Below are 22,379 nucleotides of genomic sequence, written 5' to 3'. Positions count from 1 at the left end.
CATAGACGTCAGGAATTTGTTCTGCCTGCCACTCATTTTTGCAAGATGGCGTCCACGAGTGAGATGGAAGAATTTCTGGAAGCTCATCGCCACAAATACGAGCCTCCACTTCATTGGAAGGCGCGGAAACAATTTATGATAAACAACTGGGATCAATACTCTGGAAACCAGTTGGTTTCTTTGTCCATGGTCTGGTCAAATGTGGAGTTTGACGGAGCAACGTAAGTCCATGGTCTGAACACGAGCACGTCATCTGATCGTTCACATAATCATGACATGATGTATGACACGCTTTTTTTTAATGGAACATGTTTTGTATTCAGTTTGAATGCATTTGTTTGGTATAAAAGTGTAACATACGAAATTTTAAACTGTAAACAAATTATTTCTGTTTATCCTAAAGCGATGAATGAATTCAGTCTCAAGTCCTAACCCCAAAAGTTAAAGGGGGGAGGGTTGTTGCCCCTGAAACTGTCTGATTGTCACCCCAGGACTGTCTGACTGTCAAAAGTGTCATGACGGTGGATGACATACCCCATAATTCTTGGGGTGGGTAGGATACTGCAGTCGTTCCCAGAATAACACTAAACTTGTTCAAATATTAAAACTGTCGACCACACGAAGCCTCTTGAAAACAAAATATGTTAAATGTTTACCAAAAAAAGATCAGTGGACATGGTAGAGACAGAAAAAAATCTAGGCCCTACCGTAAAAAACTGTGGAAAGAGTTCCATATACGGACACCATTTTTTTCCCCATATAACAGCCATCAGAAAGTGATGTCCCAAAAAGGAAACTTGAGCTAGGAAAATTCCAATGCATTTCCTTAGAAAACACCATGGTATTTACAGACAGGTCTCATAGCTTTGTGGACAGGGGCATCAAGTGTTGTCTGTATATGAAACTCTTTCCAGAACTTAATTTTTTTTCTCCACGGCATCTTTTTGTCACAGATTAATAAGCAGACCCCATGCTTCAGAGTTCACTGTCTTCCAACCCTCAGCAGATGACTTTGATTTGATTTGCAGGTACCCAGCAGAGCTGATGGTCAGAGTAAAGATGATGGCGGAAGGGATCACTGTGGACAAATAACACTGGCAGTACAATCAGCATAGCACAGACACAACTAACATCATGTAGAAGTGGGGGGGTGTTGGGCCCTTGCCAGTTGGACAGACAGTGGCAGAGCAGTTTTTAACAATCGCTTTCCCAGTCCTGGCATAAAAATTTAAGAAGTGGCAAATTTCACTTTAATCAGCTTTACCGTCATTGTTGCTTCTTCAAAATCTTGACAGAAACCACGTTTTTCTTGAGAAAAGAATGAAAAAAAACGGGGCCATGTGCCAATTTTCTCGTTCTAGCACGGGCAAAACTTTATTCCATGGATAAAATTCTCACATTAGAATATTAACAATTCTCATGAGAACATTTAAAAGCTGAGACCTGCAGGGCAATCTGGACTTTTACACTGGCTAATATGCTTTTTTTCATGCGCGTGTATATACATGGGTTTGCCAGCCACAGTCTTGTCTCAACTGTGCCTTACCCCACTAAATACACCATTTTCAAACCACACTTAACCTCACGCTATGGCAAACTGGTTTTCAGAATGCTGAGGGATGGTTGCTCCAGGAACTCTGATTCACCGTGCTGAAAATTATTGTTGCCATTTGAAGAAAAACAAAACATATGTCTGGTGTTCTCTTTGTTGAAGATATCCACCAGCGCTGATGGCCCGAGTGCAGGAAATGGGTAAAGGGATATCGTTGGACGTACTAACTGCCCGGGAGAGCGATTTCCAACCCAATGTGGGTGTGAGCAAAGCCGAAGCTAAGCCCCAGGGAAGAGCCCAAGACAAACCTGTTCCCTCCTCTAAATTGTGTCCACCGGTTAAGAGAAGCCTGGAAGAGGAGACTACGGGGAACGAGAAGGCCCAGAAGATGCAAAGGGGGCAGAGTGCGAGAGAGCGAGCAATCCGTGGATTCGATGACCGCCTCGGGCCGAAAAGCGGCCCCGGTGAGTCAAGTGGCTGGAACCAGTCGGGGACCAAAACAGGGTACGAGAGGATCATCGCCAACTTGGCCTACAACCTCAAGAAGCAGAACAGCAACAGAATAGGGGGGCCAGCGTTGCACAAGCTCCAGAAGGCCAGTCAGCATTTGGCCCAGACGCTTGATTTGGAGTTCATTGAGGTCCCAACCATCGTAAACAGTGCCGAGCAGTGGAAGGGCATGAAGAAATTCAAGAACCCAAGGTGGTCGTGCAACCTGTACCTGGGCGAGGCACTCCTGGCCAGCGTGGAGGCCAACAATAAGCCCAACTCCAAGACGGCTGCGGCTGAGAAGGCTGTGCTTATCTTGGAGGGTGCTGGCTTCACAGTGCAGCAGGTGAACAAGCGGAGCCAACTGGGGAGGAAGTTCTCGAAAGAGGTTCTGCCGCTCGACCAGAGACTGAACACCAGGACCTTTCGGGTGGACCAGCAGAACCGGTGCGGGGCACCACCGCCAACATGGACGCTGGAGAACTTTGTCCTGACAGAGCAAGTGAAAGCGGCTTCTGCGACGAGCATCTTGATCAACTCTGCACAGAGCAACCACGTACCGATACGGTTTGAAACCACAGAAGACATCCAGACTGTCAACGGCAAGTCAGGATTCGTCTGCACCACTCTCATCAACGGGGTACAGGTGTGCACCGGAATACACATGAACAAGCGGGAGGCACGGAACGTGGCGGCTGAGAATGCGCTGGCCTTGCTGCGTAAGACCTGCCCCATCCTCCGGAAGAACCTGGACAGTGCACAGGCCAACGCGATCACGCGGGCCGAGCTCGAGGCTAGGCAGTCTCCCCAGCCCTCGCTGGCCCCAAGCGCCATCGAGGACAGCAATCTGGGCCACAAGATGCTGAAGATGATGGGCTGGACGGGCGGCGCACTGGGCAAGAACGGCATCGTGGAGCCCATCCAGGACAGCCAGAAGTTCTCTCGCGAGGGTTTCGGGTACACAGTCAAGGCTCCCAAGAACATCAAGAATATGCTTGACATGGCGGCCGTTCGCAGGATCCTGGAAGACTATGTACATTCTGGACGTCGGGACGATCTCATCTTCACTTCGGAGCTCTCCCAAGACGAGCGTAAAGCCATCCACCTGGCCTGCCGCAAGTTTAATCTAAAGAGCCAGTCACACGGTTCAGGGCAGGAGCGCTTCTTGGTGGTCAAACAGAAACGCAACTTGAGCGAGCTTGTTCAGGACATTGTAGACAGTGGCGGAACCTGTGGACAGTATGAGCTTGTTACTCCCGGACAGAGTTAAAATATCAACCCTTACCCTGCCCAGCTCAGCAAAGACCACCAGGCATAAAAAGTCTGGTGCTTCTTGTCACACCGGGCAATCAACAGCTGCCAAAGAAACTGGCCACACTGAGACAATGGGAGTTGATCCGGCATGTATGGAACAATGCCACTGTCGGACCTGGCTGGCAACCACAGATTCCCAAACTGTGTGGCCTTAGGGATAGCCGACCTGTTGGATTTTGTTGCTCTGGGCAGGCAAGCCACTTTGACAAATGACGCAATCTGGCAGTCTCTGTACAGAATTTTAATTTGTAGACATACAAATAAAATGAGTCAACAGCCAACACTGAAAGACAGGGGCCCAGGGATTCAAGATTAAAACTGTTCAGAATGTTTTCGAGACACTGTGTATTAACGTGAAATTCTGCTAATTTCTGCTCCTTGGCCTATCTGTACAAAGTAAAATTAAAACATGTTTTTCACTAAAAGACAAAATTTATGTGAGCTCTCAAGGAAGAATCCGAGTACATATATCTATGATATCAAATCGAAAGTCTTGTCCTATATTAGGTGAGACACGACTTTAGTTCCCAAGGACGTTTGTATTACATGTACATGGGCAGATCTTTGGCTTTGAATTTTGATGTTTTTTGATGTTTTGGCTTGGTATGCCAGTGACCTTTGAAGCATGGTAAGGCAGAACTTGCTGAGGAGTACCCGTCAACAGTCGTGGAAAAGAAACAAGACCCAAAAGACACTAGATAAACCTTGCTTCTGTTCTGCCATGATCAGTTTTTGACCAGATTACCAAGTTCACACAATAAGCATACAAACCAGAGTACAAATACCAATGGGATTTTGCCGTTGCTTGGCCCAGGAGAGTGGATGCGGGTAATGTCCCTCATCCTTGGGCTCAGGCCTTTCTAAGTATCCATCCATCCTCCTGATCTGGTCGTAAACCAGTGTTTAACGACTAGCCAAGCACATACATGTACATTCAAACTTGTCAATATGAGCACTGTTTATACAACATACTTGTAACAAAGTCACTTTTATGTCTCAATCATTTGTTTTATTGTATTCCTACCTGATAATACAAGGTTTCTGTTATTACAAGGTACAGTACTTCCTACCAGATAATACAAGGTTTCTGTTATTACAAGGTACAGTACATGTACACAGTCAACCAAGTTGGAAAGAATATTAATCAGGGATGTGAGAATTCAGCTTTGTAGCTGATTTCAGCTTTTTTGTTTCGATGTTGACCCAGAATTTTATTTTTTTTTCAATACGTGGTCTGTACAAAGGTATGGAACCTTTCACATTTCAGCTTTTTGCTAGCTGCTTTCAGCTTTAATTTGAAGTGGCCACTCGCCCCCCAATTAATGAGATTCAGCTGTTCATTCCTTTAAGCCCAAGTCCTCTCAGTTCCTTAATCTGAATATGATTTTTTCCATACACCATGGGAGTTATGGTTAATTATGTAATAATTTTAATTGTATGTACATGTACTATTTCGATTTCAATATTGTCAGAAAACCACTGGATTTGATCACAATGAAGATATTGGTTTGGTTTGTCTTTTTTTTTCATTACATAATGTTGGTTGATTAGCCCTTATATTATTGTTCGTCATATGCGATTTCCTGCCCTGGCAAAGTGGGGATGTAAGCACATGTACATATACTCGTACATGTACATCACATACCCCAGAAATGGTCGCAAAGATGTAGAAAATATAACTGAAGTTGGTCCCAGCACTGATCTGTACATACAAGTTGTGGGAAAATGTGGTAGTGCCTAGTAATGGCGGCTTCTTCATATACATGTGCATATGTATACAAGCATGGTTACCAAATTTTGGCTGTTTGATGGCAGCCCACTGCGAAGCTCAGAGTGGTAACAAGCTGAGTATGCATTAGTAGTAATTCATTAAGGGTGGGAGTTTACATTTAATTGAAAAATGTTAAGATTTCCCATACACTTTAAACGTGTGAACGTCCAACCCTTCCTACGGTGTTGTTGAAGACTTTAAACACAACAAATTGTTTACAATGCAAATACATGTACATGTAGTTGACACAATTCCGGTGATGAATTCATGGTATTCCTTTGATGTGACTGAGCATTAAAGTGTTCTGAGAATTGCATTACATTTTACAGGCATCATTTACAATAAAAATGAACACCAGATTGCGACAGTTAAAATGTCAAACCCCTAGAAACGTTTAAACGTGTGAACTTCCCACCCTTTTAATTCATTGATCGTGGGTAATTGTGAGACTGGGAGAATCAAGCATGGTATGGTGCCGTGAATCTGTGCATTTACACCGTACATAGATTAATCCAATTAGACGCCCAAACTGCGGTGGCACTGCACTCATACGTGTTTATTCAGCTTGACGCCAGTGTGCTTTTGGCATATCGGGACACCCTATTGATCAAAGAGGCATGTAACGGCCGCATACCACCTGTCTACAGGTGTTGTGCCACCGCACTAATGGCATTTAATTCTGGTTACCGAATTACACTGTACGTGTATCATGATAGTTACCTGTAAGACATTGTTTCCTCCCTCAAGACAACTCTGACTGAAAGACTGTTAAAAGGCACCTACCTGTAAATTCAGACTTGTGACGACTCATTTTGTAGTTGTGAACAAATGCCATCCAGTGCCTATGTCGAAAGTCACCAGCTGCAATTGATTTCGTAAGGGTAATACATCTGACATTTCTGACCCAATGCATGTGATGTGGACAGTTTGCACATAAACACAGCAAATGCATACACTGTCACACAGCTAACATGAATGCTTCACTGAAACTGCAGTACTTGTCTAAAAAGTATACCAGGCAAGATATGGGATGGAGGGGTACCCCCCTTACCTGTCCAATCCCTATGCACACTCTAGACTATTGTTACCTAACACATCCCCCAGAAGTCTGTAAAGATTTCCTGAGATTCCGATCAAACAATGACCAACACAAAGGCGGGGGGAGGGTTCTCTCCATCCCATATCTTGCTTCAAATGATAAAAAGTGGTGGTTGTCGCACCTCAAAGCTGAACTGTGTTGTGTTGTCAAGCAGAGATGTTTTTGAGCAGCAATAAGACACTTGCATGGAGTGTCACACAGGGAAGTCCGACGTCCCCTCAACTCAGGGTGGAAATAAATGATTAGTACAACAACTTTCACAACAAATGTTGAGCGGCAACTTTCAGGCAACCTTCTCTGTTTCACAGCATAAAAACCAGTCCGCTCCAATTTATTGCTCGTAGGAGGTTTTGACAATTTCTTACAAAATATAAACACCCAAAACATTGGTCCAAACGACTTACTTGTAAAAACAAATCACCACAGAGTGCAAGTAAATCCGTTTGGGGTTATAAAAGATAACAAATGGTACTTCTCTTAAAAATGAAAGTACATATTTGTTGATGCAGCTTATGAAAAATGCTAAACTTGGGCATCTGTACATGTAAGTACCAGATGAAAAAATTACGTACTATCCAGTGTTCACGTTCTGCATGAAAAAGACATGTAATTTTAGTGTTATGTTTGCAATTATTGTGTAAACTGCTATTACCATGGTATAAAAAAATCGAGAAAAATGAGAATTACTTTATGGTGGAGACAGAGACTGTAGCCCATATAAAATAAATGTTTATAATACATGCAGTTTACTAACTCCGCTGGCTAAAATGGATATGTAAATCTTCAAAAATCAAAAATTACAATTCATGAACCTTTAGACCCTGTCAGCGTGGAATGTTACAGTGATGCCACATCAAGTCATCTGGCCCACTCTTTGTTGGCGGTGCTCCAATGTTACAATTCTTTTTCTTTGGAGAAGAACCTGCCAAGCGCTAACGCTTCCCTGCGTGAAATGACCCTTAGAAGTGTTCAGTCACATCGTATTGATCCTTGCAACAGCAAGGAGTTGATGACTTTGGATTCCTACTCAGGAAGGAAAGGCGCAGCTGGTCTGAAAAAGTTTCAATTTTTGACAGAAGCCTGTTCTTTCCTGAGAACGTACATTTTTCAAGCGGCTACTTACTGCAGGCTTAATAACTACAAGGAACAACATCTACATCTGGTCCATTTTTGAAACAAAACTGTTTAATAACATATGAACACTTTGTACAAATAAATTTAAAATTGGAAAATGTTTAAAACTTGAATGGAGACAAGAAGCGAAAAGTATACAAAGCAATCTAACAAAAGTAGCACACAAAATAAGAAAGCATTTATTTATGCCAAGTCGTGAATAAAACTTCTTTTTACAGGTGGCAAGAAGAAAAATAGGATGGGAGTCTTACAGAAGTGCCCACAAAAGGACACTAATACAGTGGTTTCTTGTCTTAAAGTGTAGCCACAGTGAAGTTTTCTTGGACACAATTTTTCTGCAACTGTGTACTCTTCTCAAATGTATGAAAACTCTTTTACACTTCTGATGGGTTAAATGTACTGAAAGGTGCACCCTTTTAATATACTAAAAAGTGCACTTTTTAAACACTTAACTTATCCATGTTTTCCGAACAACTGAGGGCGCTGTTGCTGTGATGTCAACTGGGAAGACATAGTTCAGTGCACAGGTTTTTCTATTAAAATTGTGAACTTTGGGCCTCAAAGTGTCCAAGGTGGGTTACACAGCGACAGAGATGCAGGAATATCTCTGACCCTAACTCCTGAACTTGTTTTTGGTCTGGTGAAGGAATCTGGAATGTCAGTGACACGTTCTCTGAAAGCTAGCTTTCAAGGAACATAAATCCCACGTGAACAAACAGCTGCTGGGGAGTACCTCCCGGGAGCCGAAAGACTACTCCAAAACCTGCCGGACTGTGAAAGAAACGGGAAGGCTTACTGCTTGACATGTGTGTAACCTTGGCTCTGAGAAGAGATTGCTTGGACAGCAGGCTTCTTGGAACCTTGTCACCATCATGATGTGTTACAGGGCAGGACAGGTTTGAGCAGACACTAGATGTATAGCAATATCTGGAAGGAGGTATCAGTTGCTCTGTGGGAGGAACTGGCTATGAAGAAAGGCCTCTCAGTCTTTAATTGTCAGGTGAACGCTTTTAGTGAACGGTACAGGAGGTAATGTGAAAGCAAGTGGCAAGATATCATCCCTAGGACAGCTGGTATCTTGCCATGCTAGTTTGAAAAAGGTACATCCTTAGATTCTAGTGACCACGAGGGTCCGTGAACCGGCAGTGCAGGTAGGGCGACGGCCAGGAGGCGAGATGTTGAGCAAAAATGTAGCAGCCGTCTTCAACATCATCGGATTGGGACACGGACTTGCAGGCTCTGTAGAATCTTGTCACTAAGCAAGGTTGACGGCCCGGGTCGAGGTGACGCCTCAAGGGTAGCTGCCGTCCGGCGGTTCAGGGCCCGTGTAATAATCGCTGGCCAAGAGGGGCCTGCTCTTGGGGACCCTGTCCATCTCCTCCTGGGACGGGAAGTCGTACTGCCGCATCCGGAACGTTCTTGCTTTAAGCTCCTGGACAGAAAAAACGAGAGAGAGAGAGAGAGAGAGAGAGACAGAAGAAGAGCAAAGTGGTGATTGAATGATCAGTTCACAATGTATACCCCGGACCAAAGCTACGGCATCAACTTTCTCTCTCAGACATTCAGCTCCATGCCAAACATTTTTTAACCACTTGCTGCCGGGTGGATTTTTCTTGAGCAAGACAAGATGCCGGGTCATTTTCAAGATTTTCCGTTTTCAAAATTCTTCAAAAATGCATCATTTCATTTAATGGCCATTTATACCAAAATGAAGGACTCTTTGGGCACTACTCTAAAGCTGACAGTTAAAATTCATTGACTCCTGAATATTTCAGCCAGGCCTGCAGCCTTGGAAAAAGAGCCCAGATTGTCTCCACTATTGAGAGCAAAAAAATGTCAGTAATGCCCAGCAGCTCAGTCTTTTGTGCTGAGCTCGGTCTTTTGTTATAAGGCCCAACTCTTTTGTCCCAGTTCCGGGCTCCCCAGCTCTGCATATAAAGCCTATATACTCGGAAACGGGTCGCCCGGCAGGTAGTGGTTAAGTGCAAACTCAAGTTCCCCTCACTTTAATATTATTCAAAATATCAATTTCAAAGTCAGAAACATCACTATCACCAACATCACCTTTTTTGATACGGATAAAACCCCCTGAACATATTAATATGACGTCAAGAAAGTTTGGAAACTTAATACATTTGTTTGCCGTATTTGTCAAGAAATAATATTTGGTTGTTACAGACGTGCATCTTGTGCACAATTTGATAAAGACCATCATTGTGTAAATAAAGATCTGGTTGAAACATGTCTGATGTCCCATTGTAATTGCATCTTCTGTTGAATGCCCTATTTGAAAGTTATAGGAGGGGGCTTCAAGCATTCTTTCAGCCTAACCACCTTGGCTGTTGTACTACAAGCAGCACTGAACCTAACAAAGTTCGACAGATACAACTAGCGCATCTACCAGGGGGTCACTGTAATTACTGGCATGTGACTGGACAGAATCTGTTGAACGTCAACAGTGATGATGGTTGAGGCATTTGGTATGGACAGATCCCGGCAGTATGCAGGTGGCTTGCAGAGTGGTAAGTACCAAACCTGACAAAAGCACAGTTTAACACATGGTGCCACTAGCCAGTCACTTTACGGACCAACTGCTGTGTGTACCCACTCAAACAAAATCCAACACCGCCACCCTGGGCCTTTCTTCCTCAATCCATCAAGTTCGTCACGAATGGTACGGATCGAATCAACCAAAACGTGACAAAAACCTACACTTGAAGTATGAGGGACTTTGGATAGTTAGTGTTAAACCAGCGATTCCTTTTGATGATTTTTCTTTGCAAAATGAGGAGTAAGAGTTGTCAAAACAGTCAAAACACATACCACTGGCCTCCGTATCGTTCTCAACATATCTCCACTTTGAGCCAATACCCTGGCTCGCCCACGGCCAACCGCGGGTCGGGTTGGCTCCTGGGGTTCTGTATGGGTCTCCTGACCCAGTGCGGGGAACTGGGCGGGCGACTGAACTCTTAAGATATCCCCCTGCCCGTTCTCAGTCCTGATCAGTCCCGCTTCCTTCAAAATCGAGCTGTACAGGCGGCTTGTGGTGTGTTCTCTCCTCCCCGATTCTGGCATCGCGCTGGTCTTCTGGGTGATGGAAAGGCTGTTTGCCAGGGTGCTGCCGGCATTTCGTGTGGTCACTTTGCGGCCGGTTCCTTCCTGAGAGGGTGGCCCTGGTTGTCGTCCAGGTGAGAGGCTCAACAGGCATTGGATGGTTTGGGTGTGTCCTCTGGGGTTGGGAAGGGGGTCTTTGGGAGTATCCGACTCCTCACTGGGCTCTGCCCTTTGGTCACTGTCATCATCACCATCTTCTTCATCACTGCTGTCATCTTCACTATCCTCCTCCTCTTTCTTCTTTTCATCACCATTATCACCTTCATTCACCTCACCATCTTGACCTTTGATCCCTTGATCCCCACGCACAGTTAAAGTTCTGCCCTGAGTGTGTCTGACTACATCTTGCTCGACAGACTGTTCTTCGGCCATCAATGTCAACGACTCATCTGACTCCTGACTGGTTGTCGCCGTATGGCCATCGTCGGAATGATCCCAGAATCTCCGGTCGCTCTCTCTCCTATCCGCCGTGGAGGCACTCCTCTCTTCAGCCTGACCTCTCTCTTTCTCTTTCACTTCCGACTCTGCGTCTGAGCTCGGGGAACAAAAGACTGCAGCCGTTCCCCGTCTGCCTGCCACTTTCCCTGAATGGCTAGGCTTGCTTTGTGCTCTCTTGCTGTGGGCGGGGGAAAAACCATTTGTAAGTCTGGCCAGATCTGACGTCTCTCTGGCAACGGTTGTTTTCGGCACGCAGAAGCTCTGCTCGCTTGAAGCTGCAGGTTCGGACGGTGCGGTGGTGCGAGGAGACTCCCTGGTCGGCATCTTTGAGGTCTGAGTATTTGAAGATGCTTGCTGGTGAAGGGAGCCGTGCCCGTTCCCAGGAAAATGAGGCACTGTTTCTGTTTGAGGAACGAAAATGGATATCTAGCAAGAAACTTTCAATCACTATGCCACATGAATAAAATTGAAACTATTTGATCGAACTACAGACTACTAAACAAGTACAGAATACCAACATGCCTCCTGACGTGAAACCAACCTTGTACAGTTGAAGTCACGATCCACTTCACCTAAATAACAAGCCAATAATACTTACATTATCCGAGGTCCTTCCTCCATGGAATCATGGAGGCAGGAAATAACAGCCTATCGCAGACACTTTGTCAATCTACCATGGTGACACAACAGTTTACCAGCACAATACAATTATGTATAACATGCCGAGGATGCAATATACAAACAATTTTTAGAAATGAGCTCACAGGATAAGACACAAAAGCTGCCTGTGGATTTGATGAATAAGAAGGAAACACATGTTTCTGGAAGTCTCTGTGAAAGCCAACTGCACACCTTTTTGTAAGGGATCATATCCAATGGGTGTGCTGCTGTGATTGAACACTGGGGGATCGGTACTCGGCAAACGTCCATACACAAGCCTTTCTAATTGCCTGGGAACCACTGACGTACTGACCTGAATAGAAAAACAGGGAAAATCACCATCAATCTGCAGACCAGATATTCATAAACTTCTTAATACATCACCTATTCTGGTTCCAAGTACTCAAGGCCACATGAGTACTTGGCTGGATAACAGATCATTACTGATTACAAAAAGGACCCTGTCCAAAACGGGCTTCCAGAGCTACGGCTAAGTCTATTGTCTACGCGTTTCCATGCATTTCCAATGGAGTGAAGAACTAGACCTAGCCCTAGACAACAGATTTGGATGCAGTAAAAGTCACTGTGATGATTGCTTGAAAGAGCGACAAACGTAATACCACGCAAAAGCACGCAAAAGCACGCAAGAGCAGCTTGTCGCAAACCGTGATCGGCGAAAAAAATCCTTGGCCGTACTTTGTGATTTGCTGAGGTGGTTCCGTCAGTAACATTATTTTTCCATGAGACATTTGAGTGAACTATCCAACCAAAATGCAAACCAAGTCTTCCGTGTTTCCATGAAAACAAAGTCCCTTTTCTTGAGTTTGAGGAACCGGGCGAATTGCAGAAATAGGAAATCAACAGATAACGAAAGCAAGTCGATTCCCTTTCACGAGTGCATGACAGCACAGACCAGCAGCAAGTACACTTCTTGAATTGAACGATGGCGCGTGACTCACATTTACAAAGGTCAATGTTTAAACGTATTTCCATTCGCGGATGACTCCACTTTTTAATATCTCTGTATATCTGACCTAGACACTGTATAGACGACTGCATACCAAGTTGCACAGTGTGGGTCATGCCCATATGATAGATTAGGTTCCAGTCCTTCCAGCTGTATTTTTTCAATGTAAATTCCTCACTTTCAAAAAAAATTTGAAGGGGAAATGTTCAAATATTGGATTTGGGGTAAAACATATTAAAAAGTCAGATTTCTGATAAAAAACGGAAATGTTGCATCTGTGAGTACTGTCTGTGGGATAAAGCTACATGTAGCTAGCTAGTTTTTATCATTTTTTTAATTTGATTTCGTCTTGTTTTAAAACTAATTTTGAGTTTACTGCACTTTTGAGGAATTTCCAGGATTTTCCAGATTTCCCAGGAGGCATGTGAACCCTCAGTGATAAAACAGTGATAAAAATATTAAAAAGTCAGATTTCCGATAAAAAACAGAAAAGTTGCATCTGCGAGTACTGTCTGTGGGATAAAGCTACATGTAGCTGGCTAGTTTTTATCATTTTTTTATTTGATTGTTTTGTCTTATTTTAAAACTAATTTTGAGTTTACTGCACTTTTGAGGAATTTCCAGGATTTTCCAGGAGGCATGCGAACCCTCAGTGATAAAACAGAGCAAGGCAACCAAAAAATCTTTTGTGCCTTACATTGGTTTTGCTGCGGCTCATGTCCGACATGTCTCGGATGCAGCTCAGGAAGACGTCCACCGACGCCGTGAACTCGGCCAGGAGATGATGTAGTGTTATGACGCGCAGCTCCGGCAGGTGGCGGGCCTTGCCGGCTGCCAAGGCGAGCAGCTTAGGTGACAGAGGGCGCTCTAACCAGCAGGAATCCGCTTCAGTCTGGAAAGCAACCAAAGACAAACACAGGAGCTGACAAGAGTTTTTCAATCACAACAAATTTTAGTACATGTACATGACCATGAAGTGATTGGCACAAACCTTTGACAGGTTCTTGCCAGTTTGTAAACTGCACGCAGTGGCTTGAATGCGTTATTCATCATACCATTGCATACGGCTAAGAACGGTCTGGTTTCCTACCTCCCTAGCTTGGTCATTCAGCCAGTGGGGGTAGACGTGTCCTATGGACATGTTCAGGTACTCCAGCATGCACTCTGGGAGGCTGTTCAGTTTGTGTGGCAGCTCCCCGTTCAGCTGTCGCATTCTGACCAGCACATCGGCAGCCTGGAAAAATACACAATATAGGCTCAGTGTACCAACAGGTGTCTACCAGGTAAATAAAAGTTGGCTTGGATTTATGGTTCAGTCCATTATAAGTCACAAGTCAATTGTAACTTAATCACAAATTAAATTCTGAATCAGTCATATGTAAGTTGGAAGACAACCTTGGATTAAATCTCCAAAAAAATCATGTCGATCACAAAACTTAAGTTAAATCATGAGTCAATCATACGTCAGTCACAAGTCAGTCTGGTCAAGTCAGAAAATATCAATTTTTTCCCTTTATACCGATATATCGTGAAAAAAAATTTTGATTTTGATATTATCCCGATGACATCATTTTTTCACAGGCCAAAAATAAAAACAATGAAATTACGGTATCGCGTGCTGCGCCATCTTCCATCGCTGGTTACCACAGAAAACATCTACAATATTTTTTTCCTTCCAATATGGGAATTTAGGGGGTGGGGAACACTCATCAGGCATGTGACGGGCACGTGAGATCTGCCCTCTCAGCACTACCCAACGCAGACCTATGTTCCCGAATGACCTCGCATTTTGGAAATAACAAACAGGCACCTTAACCTGAAACAGTGGACAGAGGTCAAGTTTATTGGTTTTTTTGCTTTTTCTTGAAGTAATTTGGCAATATTCATTTTCTTTCATCTCTTTCTCACTCTGGTCATTTACCCTTTGCCCTCATCCCCTTCCCCGTATGGTGACTAATCAAACGCAAGTTAATCAAAAATAAATCATCAATTGTAAGTCGTACCAGGCATCTGGGTGCAAATAACAGAGAATGGACTACATAAAAAAAAAGAAGACAAGCTCTTCATCCCTGGTAACTTGAAAGCTCTTGACCTGATGTGAGACTCCACTTCTCATGAATGACTTATGATTGACTTTTGATGACATGTGATTATCACAAGCGATGTGAGCTTTAACAGAGGTTTTGCACGGGGAGCCATCTTGCGGGGCAGTTCCTTTTGTTCCACAGGGAAACCTCCTTTGCGCATGCCCTGGGGAAAAAAAGCACTGGCCAGCAAGATGGCAACCATGCAAACTTTCCATTGGTTAAATTTCACAGAACCGTCACAAAAAGATGACGAAGCTCTGTCATACAAAATGGAAGTTGGAGGCAACTGGAAGTACCTGTGTGTCATAGACATTGGTGAGTTTGACTGAATACTGATGGTAGAGCTGATCAGAGGCCCATCTACTGTCATGCATCACCTGGGCAAAGAATTTTTAAAAATCAGGAAATCAGGGATGTTGTATCTTTATTCCAGGCAAGGAATTCCACTAGGTTTAATTTTGCTGCCTTAAATGACTCCCAAAGTGCTTGTGGTAAAATTGTGAAGTCTTATCCAGTTTGGGGTGTTTCTTTGTTAATTCAACTTCGACAGGCCACTAGGGCACCATCAAAAATTTACTTGGGCTTAAAGCAATGTACCAAACATAAAGCTAAACCTGTAGCTTTCATTTTCAAGATCCTTTTTAGATAATCCCCTGAACAAGTAGAAGATGAATCGATAGCTAGGCTTAATCAGTAGTCACATGACTTTATCAGTAGTCACATGACCACTGCAACAATGGAATGGAGGACACACAAATCAGGCTTGTCGGGGACAGTCGTTACCTTGACCACAGCAGGAGACTCCAAGACGTCCGCCAAGCCCTGGGTGAAGACAGAGGGCCCCAGAGACAGGACGTCAAAGAGGAAGACTTGATTGGCGCAGCAAATCTGGTAATAATAGAGAAAGTTATCATGCGCTGATATCCACCACCAAGGCACTGTGCAACCTAATTACCCTTTCTCCTGTTCCCCAAACCATCTCACTTTCTTACGGCGTCAAAAACCCTCTCTGTCCTCTAGGTGCTGAGGTGGGATAAAATGACACAACCCTTGCCTCACTGCTGGATTTGAACTCCCAACTTTATGATCGCGCGTTACACACCCTAAAACCCAGGCCACGCGGTCCACATTACAATCAACATGTGCAACCATGTGTAAACTTCTAAGATGAGATAAACTTTTGCTAGGTCACATCAATGTTAACAAAACATACAACAGCAACCGCCCTCACATCTTCTTGCAATTCTCATCCAAAGTTGGCAATGCATAATTATGTAGCCTAGCAAAAGCAGGCCCTAATTTATGGGATATACGCTGTACACTGGCGTGCAAAGTCTGATCGCACCAACCGGTATTTTGTACAAAATATTTATTCTTAAATGATCATTAAAAGCCAAAAAAAATGTGAATAAAAACTATACCTGTGTCTTTGTTAATATCCATATTCCAATAAATTCATGCTTAATGTCTTGAATCTTCTCTTCAAAGGCACCAAAATGTTGAAAAGTGACATCGTTTTTGTTCCATGTGCACAAAGTGAACACAGAGTATCAATATTGGCAAAATCCAAGATGGTGGTGCCAAGTTCCCTGAAAAGCACGAAGATGGCCCATGGATCAGTAGCATGTACATGTATAGGCCCCATGAGGGTCGATGACGGCTTGGCACAGAGGCCAAGAGATTTGTGAAGATTTGGCCGTCCTGTCCCTCTCAAATCCAATTGAGAATCTTTTACATGTATTACTCCCTTTTATTCCGAGGTCTGTCTTCACGCTGAAGAGGACACTCCAGCTCGTCCCAGAGATTCTCAATGGGATTCAGGTCAGGACTCGGCGCTGGCCAACTCATCACTTCAAACTGCCAACTGTTCCCCATTTCTTCGATGGATTGGCAATGAATTCCTGTGTTACCCTCGCCGTGTGGGCCGGTGCATTGTCATGTTGGAACAGGAATTCAGGGCTAATCAAATGATGGGCAGATGGCAGCAAGTTGGTGCAGATATGCTCCTCGACCCATGTCGAGTCACCAAGGCCTGCAGAGCCAATACAGCCCCAAACCATGATGCCAGAGCCTCTGTCATTTCCAGAAGGAACCACACAGTCCTCCTGAAATTCCTTGCCAGAGGCCCGCCTGACATAAACACGGCTGTCCGAAGAAAGTGGTCCCAGTCGGTGGCCGTCGGCGGCAGACCCATGCTATCCGCCCTGGCAACTTGCTCATAAAGACCAGCATCAGCCCATTGATGTGACACAGCACTGCGGAGAATCGCAACACCGGTCACGCCGGCCAGATCAACTGCCAGGCTCAGGGGTGGTCTTGAAGTGGTCGTGTCTCGATGATGTGGAATCTGTCGTCCCACTTGGTCGCTGCCCGAGGACAGCCAGATCTTGGTTGGACATCCATGGTCCCAATCTCATCTAGCTTCCTCAGATTCGATCTGATGCAATACGCACTTCCTTCCAGTTGTCATTTATTCGTAACTCAGGACATTTTACAAGAGAACAGTTGTTTGAAATCGTGCACACAAGTGCGATCAGACTTTTGCATGCCGGTGTACATGTACTACCCGTTTGTGTGGTCCACAAGATTCAAACTATGTGTAACATCAACCACTGCAACAAGTCCAGGCTTCACATTCATTAAAGCTTTAATTTCAAAGCATGTCAATAGCATACCAGTGGCTTATTGAATACACAATAGCCATTAAGCTATTTTCAACATGGCTATGGATCAGCATCAGCATTCTGCCTGACATGAATAAAAAGCCTTAGCCAAAGAAGCCTGACACTGGCACGGTTACTGCCTTTCACATACAGCAAATATAGTCATTTGCAATGGCACATGTACATGTATGTAAATAGACAGAATGAAGCAGTTTTTTCTATCTCACCTGTAAGAGGGATATCTTGGCTCTGCGGCCCAACCTCTCCGCCTCCGTAGCAACACCAATCAGCTGCTGGGTTTTGATGACATCCACCTGAATGGACAAATCAAAATAATGGTTAGGCCAAACAAAACAATAGCTGAAAACTATTGAAAATAGCTGAAAATAAAGGCAGGGTGGGTAGCTACGTGTACGTGGCACACTTACGGCTTGCCTGAACTTGGCCCCTGGGCGATGGAGATAAACGTAGCCCTCTGGTGTCTCAAGGTTCAAGTCCTCATTATCTTCTGTCTCAGCGGGGCCAACTTCATTCTGTAAAAAGTCATGTAAACGATCCGAAAAAGTTTACGCAAACAATCATCAAAGTTGGGGAGGCAAATTAACCCTACCCCACTAGGCTCCTGCACTAGAAAGCATACCGAACCTCACAAAATCCAACAGGTTCATGTACCTGTCTATGTACTTGTACATGCAGGTTACTGTACCAAACCTGATAAACTCCAACAGAATGAGGCCGTTGGAGTTTGAGTGATATGGTATGGATGGATCTATGCAGTATAGGATGACTTGCACTGAACAGTACCAAACCTGACAAAATCAAGCATAGTCCAACAACTGGTACAGCAAGCCAGACACTGCACACAATGAACCCTGTGTGTCCCAACTCACACAGAATCCAGCACCATCTCCCTGGGCCTTTCATCCCAAGTCTCACAAAATTCAACAAGTTCATCAGGTACGGTACCAAACCTGCCAAAACCTCACAAAACCTGCTGTTGGAGTATGGCAGGTTTGGGGTAGTTAGGGTTATTGTTCTTCTTCTGACACTATCATTTTCAAAATGAAAATTTAAAAAAAAAAATTCTTAGTTCAAAAATAACTATTGAGTATGCTTTTGAACTCAGTTTCTCTGATACTTGAAGTCTTTCTCTCACAACTCACAGATTTACTTACTCAAAAACTTCTGCATTTGCAATCCCTAGCAAATTTAAATGCGTATGAAACCGTGAAGGAAGGAGCAGCGTGGATTTTGTGAGTCTGACGTTACACGTACACTGTACCTTGCTGGCCTGACTTGCTGGTGATTTCCTTGTCTGGTTTGAGTTGCTTTCTGGCACGTCCACCACCTCAACCACTGGCGGGAAAACAAAATGCACAAGAGATACAATGCCATGGTACACTACCTGTATCAGGGGTTGTTTGAAAGGACCTTTTGCATATCTAATACACACCGAAGGGAAAAGAATACGGACGATTCACACTAGTGCGCCTCCAAGAGTTTGCAACACATGGACCAATCACAGAGGGCGAAATCTGTCCATCTGTTCCCAATGCGCATTGGGTTGACCGATTTCGCACACTGTGATTGGTCAACATGTTGCAAATTCTTGGAGGCATGCTATTGTGAAACGCCCCTACTGCATGCAGTGCTTTTTGTAATTAAATAGCAAATGGAACTGTTGACCACTTCAGAGAGTGTTATTGATAAAAAGTAGACTCGAACATAATAACACATATGTACTAATGATTATAATAATGAATTTTGTCGGTTTTCTAGAGATGCATGTGCATTTCTCTACTCCACTGCTCTACTCCACCAAACCCACTGTCCAAGGTGCTTGCATGGATGAATATATGGAAATTCATAATACATAATGTACCATTGTACAATCTCAGAAGTAGCAATATTCAAGATCCACAGAGTGGACCACAAAAGCATGCAGCAATAAAATTTGAAGATTCGTGGCAAGAAAACAAGACTACTCCACAGAACATCTAACTTCTGTTTGCCTGTCTACTCACAATCCTTTATTTCTTGTCCATAGAAATGAAGCAGCCCTGTCAGTTTCTTGCCAGACGGCAGGATACTCACTTTAAATAGAAAAATACCATGGAGACTTAAATTTGTCAAATAGATTCAGAAATCAGCAGAGACCAAATGCCCCTGACACATAGTAACAGGTGTTCCCCACCCATAAACAACCCACAAGTGTCAAGGCCTTCTCTCCAGCACACAGTCATGCTAAGCTCCACATTCCAAGTTATCTGGCCTGGTACATGTAATGTCCCCAGGGTCATGACAATATTCCGGGCTGACAACTCTGACAGTGAACCGAGTGCCCACTTTCCTGCATTGCTGGCAATGTCATATTCACGTAAAAGCTGTTTTGCTTGTTTGTCATTGTATTCTAAGAAAAATCATACACACCTCTTTTGAAAAGTATTGTACACATGTAAGCTCTCATTTTCCGTAAAGGAACGACTTTTCTTGAAGGTTTGAGCTCTCATGATGGCTCCGACTGAAAGAATTTCTGCTGCATTTGAGTTCCCCCATTGTTAGTGCTCTTTGTGGTTGTGCTATTTAATGATCGGCAAGTCCCAGATCAACAATGTCACCACTTTTGTGAATGGGAAATTCGTGGTACAACTACATGAACACATTCTTTTGGAATGGTTCACGGTGTGTGGATGGCACACATGTGCACAATATTACATTTCAAATTTTGTTGCTATGAAACAGGGACCGAGTAAAACCTTTACAATATGGACATGTACAACATGTACATGTACTAGGGATTATATCACCAACGAGCTCTAATGGAGGGCTTCCATGGCTGCCATGTTGGGGGCCAGTGCTTTTGTTCCACAGGATATACACAAAGGAAGTTTCCCTGTGGAACAAAAGAGCCGCCCTGCAAGATGGCTACCATGCAAAGCCTCTTGTTTGGCTTCTGTACTGGCACTATGACTGAACAAGTGAAGTGTGAGTTCCGGGTGAAATTTCACTGTGATAAATGATCATACTTATACGTAAATCTGTGTCTGGTCCTGCCCTGCAAATGTTGCATGTGGATATGTTCTCGCGAGATGCAATTCGGCAGTAGTGCAACACTGGACCTTATTTCTGTTCTTTAAAAAAAATCTCTGAAGCCATGAATCAAGAAAGGAACACAAAATACTAAGCAATTTAATGTGGGATTCAATCTAAAACAACAAAAGGATATTCATGCAGCTATTTTAGAGGTACACCCCCCCTAAAAAATTTTGAAATGGATTGTGGTGGGTCTACATGTGTTATAAAGGGGACCAGTGATAGTGCTGTGCATCTAACGCTTGGCCTCATGATCACTTGATCATCAAAGCTTGCTTAATACTGACACACATGTATACACAATGCATGGCACAGTTGAAGTTCTGACATACTGCGATATTGAGAAAAAGCACTCGTCACAAGATTTCCGTTTTCATTCCATTTTTTTCCAAGATTGGTTGAGAGTACTTAGAGAACTCAGAGTCAATCCGGAGAAGCGACTTTGAGTTCTCAAAGTAGGTTTGGTGAATCTCCCCCGAATTAGTTCTGCCATTTCATGAGGTGTTTCAGCAAACAACAATAATAAGTCTAATGTTGACTTTGTTTTTTTTACGCAGGGGGTATCGGCTCTGAGCTGAAGTGCACCCCCAATTGGCGAAAAGAAAGACAGGTGGTTAAAAGCGGGTTCTTGCACGCGTTCTGCGTGTACGCAAAGACCATACATACTGGAGTAAATTAGTTACGCGTACTCAGCATGCTCCATGTCAAACGCGCATATACGTGCGCGCCTCATGGCGTGCCTATGCGGTGAGTACCTAAAAAAACATGACCTCTTTTGTTCCGCTCAGAGTGGATAAGAGTAAAATCTTGCCACAGTCTACTAAGAAAATTTTTCTTGATTCTCCTTGGACTTTGTAGGCAGCAGCTGAAGTGGAGTCGGGATGCAACATTCTTTCCTAACAGTAACCGTGTATCAAGTGACGTGATATTATTAGTATAAAATCCTGCCAATTGCAGCCATGCCCAGATGCCTGCCCAACCATGAAACGTGTGGGGCCTGATTGCCATGCCCATCAATGTTGTGATTGTCAGTATAGTATGGATTATCCGGAAGTGTCTGGCAATGCATATGTGTGGTTAGTGCTGGTGTCAGCCCGTTGGGCATTCTCACGGTCGGGATGACAGCATCTTGGTTCTTCTCTCTGATTGGTCAATGTGTGGCTGTTCGATATATCACACTTGCGCAGAATAAGGGACAACATAAAAATGCATTTTCTGCCAGAGTGCTTGCTGTTTCAGAGAGTAATTTCTGTCTGTGTTAAATATATACTGTGTTTGTTTTTCATTTTCTTTTCGATTATAATGCAACATTATAACTGTTTTTACATGCTAGCAATTTTGAATCTCAAAAATCTCTACATTTGTTGGGCCGTCCCATTTTAAATGTAGCAGACCAAAGATGGATATGTTGAACATTTGTGCCAAATTTTATGGCGACTGAACTGTGCTTATTATTGATTATCAAGCCCACAAAACTGAAGAAATCGCTACAGCACGCCGATTGTTTAGTCTTGAATGCAATTGTGCGGCAGCCGAACCGCACCAAAAATCATTGAACATGGCACTTTCGAACCAAACCAAACTGGTCGGTTCAGATGTTCGGCTTTAATATGGTATGGCATTGATAGCCAGTCATATACAACCTGACAACATTTACATGGTTTACATTTCATAAATATGACGTTTGAACTCACACACACGACGTTCAAACTCACAAACACGTCACGGGTCGTCACGACCTTTAAACACGCACACACCATGCACACACGACGTCCAGACGTTGGAACTTACAAATACGACGTTCAAACACACACGACGTTTGTCTGTCCGTTTTAGAACACCATATGTACCACTTACCTTTCATCAGAGATATTTTCTTGCTATTGGCATCAAAAGAGTGTAAAATTCCTTCGAATTCATCGCCTCCAATTGTGGACACACGAAGTTTCACTCCGACGTACGCCGCCATCTTCTTCAGTAATCTGGAAATATATTAGT

The 22,379-nt window shown here is 43.8% G+C and overlaps 2 protein-coding genes across 4 annotated transcripts; one reads left to right on the top strand and one right to left on the bottom strand.

Annotated features, from left to right (window-relative positions):
• Positions 1 to 12: 12 nt before the first annotated feature.
• LOC110977179 (NF-kappa-B-repressing factor-like) lies at positions 13 to 4,854 on the top strand. Of its 2 annotated transcripts, none has more exons than XM_022231065.2 (2): positions 13 to 221; positions 1,715 to 4,854. In XM_022231065.2, exons 1-2 carry the CDS (start codon positions 46 to 48, stop codon positions 3,309 to 3,311), a joined length of 1,773 nt encoding a protein of 590 aa, XP_022086757.2. In that variant the 5' UTR covers positions 13 to 45; the 3' UTR covers positions 3,312 to 4,854. The 2 variants fall into 2 exon arrangements, with proteins under 2 accessions (XP_022086757.2, XP_086987448.1); XM_087131322.1 differs by lacking the exon at positions 13 to 221 and adding an exon at positions 1,029 to 1,136.
• Positions 4,371 to 22,379, bottom strand: LOC110977172 (uncharacterized). Of its 2 annotated transcripts, XM_022231056.2 has the most exons (12): positions 22,239 to 22,379; positions 19,313 to 19,381; positions 18,571 to 18,644; positions 17,717 to 17,821; positions 17,516 to 17,602; positions 15,409 to 15,513; positions 14,922 to 15,002; positions 13,629 to 13,772; positions 13,236 to 13,430; positions 11,764 to 11,884; positions 10,183 to 11,312; positions 4,371 to 8,791 (listed from the first exon to the last, which is right to left on the bottom strand). In XM_022231056.2, the coding sequence occupies exons 1-12, from the start codon at positions 22,348 to 22,350 to the stop codon at positions 8,651 to 8,653; spliced, it is 2,364 nt and encodes a 787-aa protein (XP_022086748.2). In that variant the 5' UTR covers positions 22,351 to 22,379; the 3' UTR covers positions 4,371 to 8,650. The 2 variants fall into 2 exon arrangements, with proteins under 2 accessions (XP_022086748.2, XP_086987437.1); XM_087131311.1 differs by lacking the exon at positions 19,313 to 19,381 and having other exon boundaries at positions 22,239 to 22,377.

Source organism: Acanthaster planci, linkage group LG02 (assembly GCF_054643075.1).
Source record: "Acanthaster planci isolate LZ-2023a linkage group LG02, COTS_SCS, whole genome shotgun sequence".
Taxonomy (NCBI): Eukaryota; Metazoa; Echinodermata; class Asteroidea; order Valvatida; family Acanthasteridae; genus Acanthaster; species Acanthaster planci.
Note: the sequence above shows the minus strand (reverse complement) of the source record. Positions and strands in the feature narration are given on the sequence as shown.

What these genes read in the sequence shown, in the direction of transcription:
- LOC110977179 (XM_022231065.2), top strand. Translation starts at nt 46, where the DNA reads ATGGCGTCCACGAGTGAGATGGAAGAATTTCTGGAAGCTCATCGCCAC. An exon ending in GTGGAGTTTGACGGAGCAAC is followed by an intron (nt 222 to 1,714) that starts GTAAGTCCATGG and finishes TCTTTGTTGAAG; the next exon opens with ATATCCACCAGCGCTGATGG.
- LOC110977172 (XM_022231056.2), bottom strand. Translation starts at nt 22,350, where the DNA reads ATGGCGGCGTACGTCGGAGTGAAACTTCGTGTGTCCACAATTGGAGGC. An exon ending in TGGACAAGAAATAAAGGATT is followed by an intron (nt 18,645 to 19,312) that starts GTGAGTAGACAG and finishes TTTTCCCGCCAG; the next exon opens with TGGTTGAGGTGGTGGACGTG. An exon ending in AGTCTCCTGCTGTGGTCAAG is followed by an intron (nt 15,003 to 15,408) that starts GTAACGACTGTC and finishes TTCTTTGCCCAG; the next exon opens with GTGATGCATGACAGTAGATG.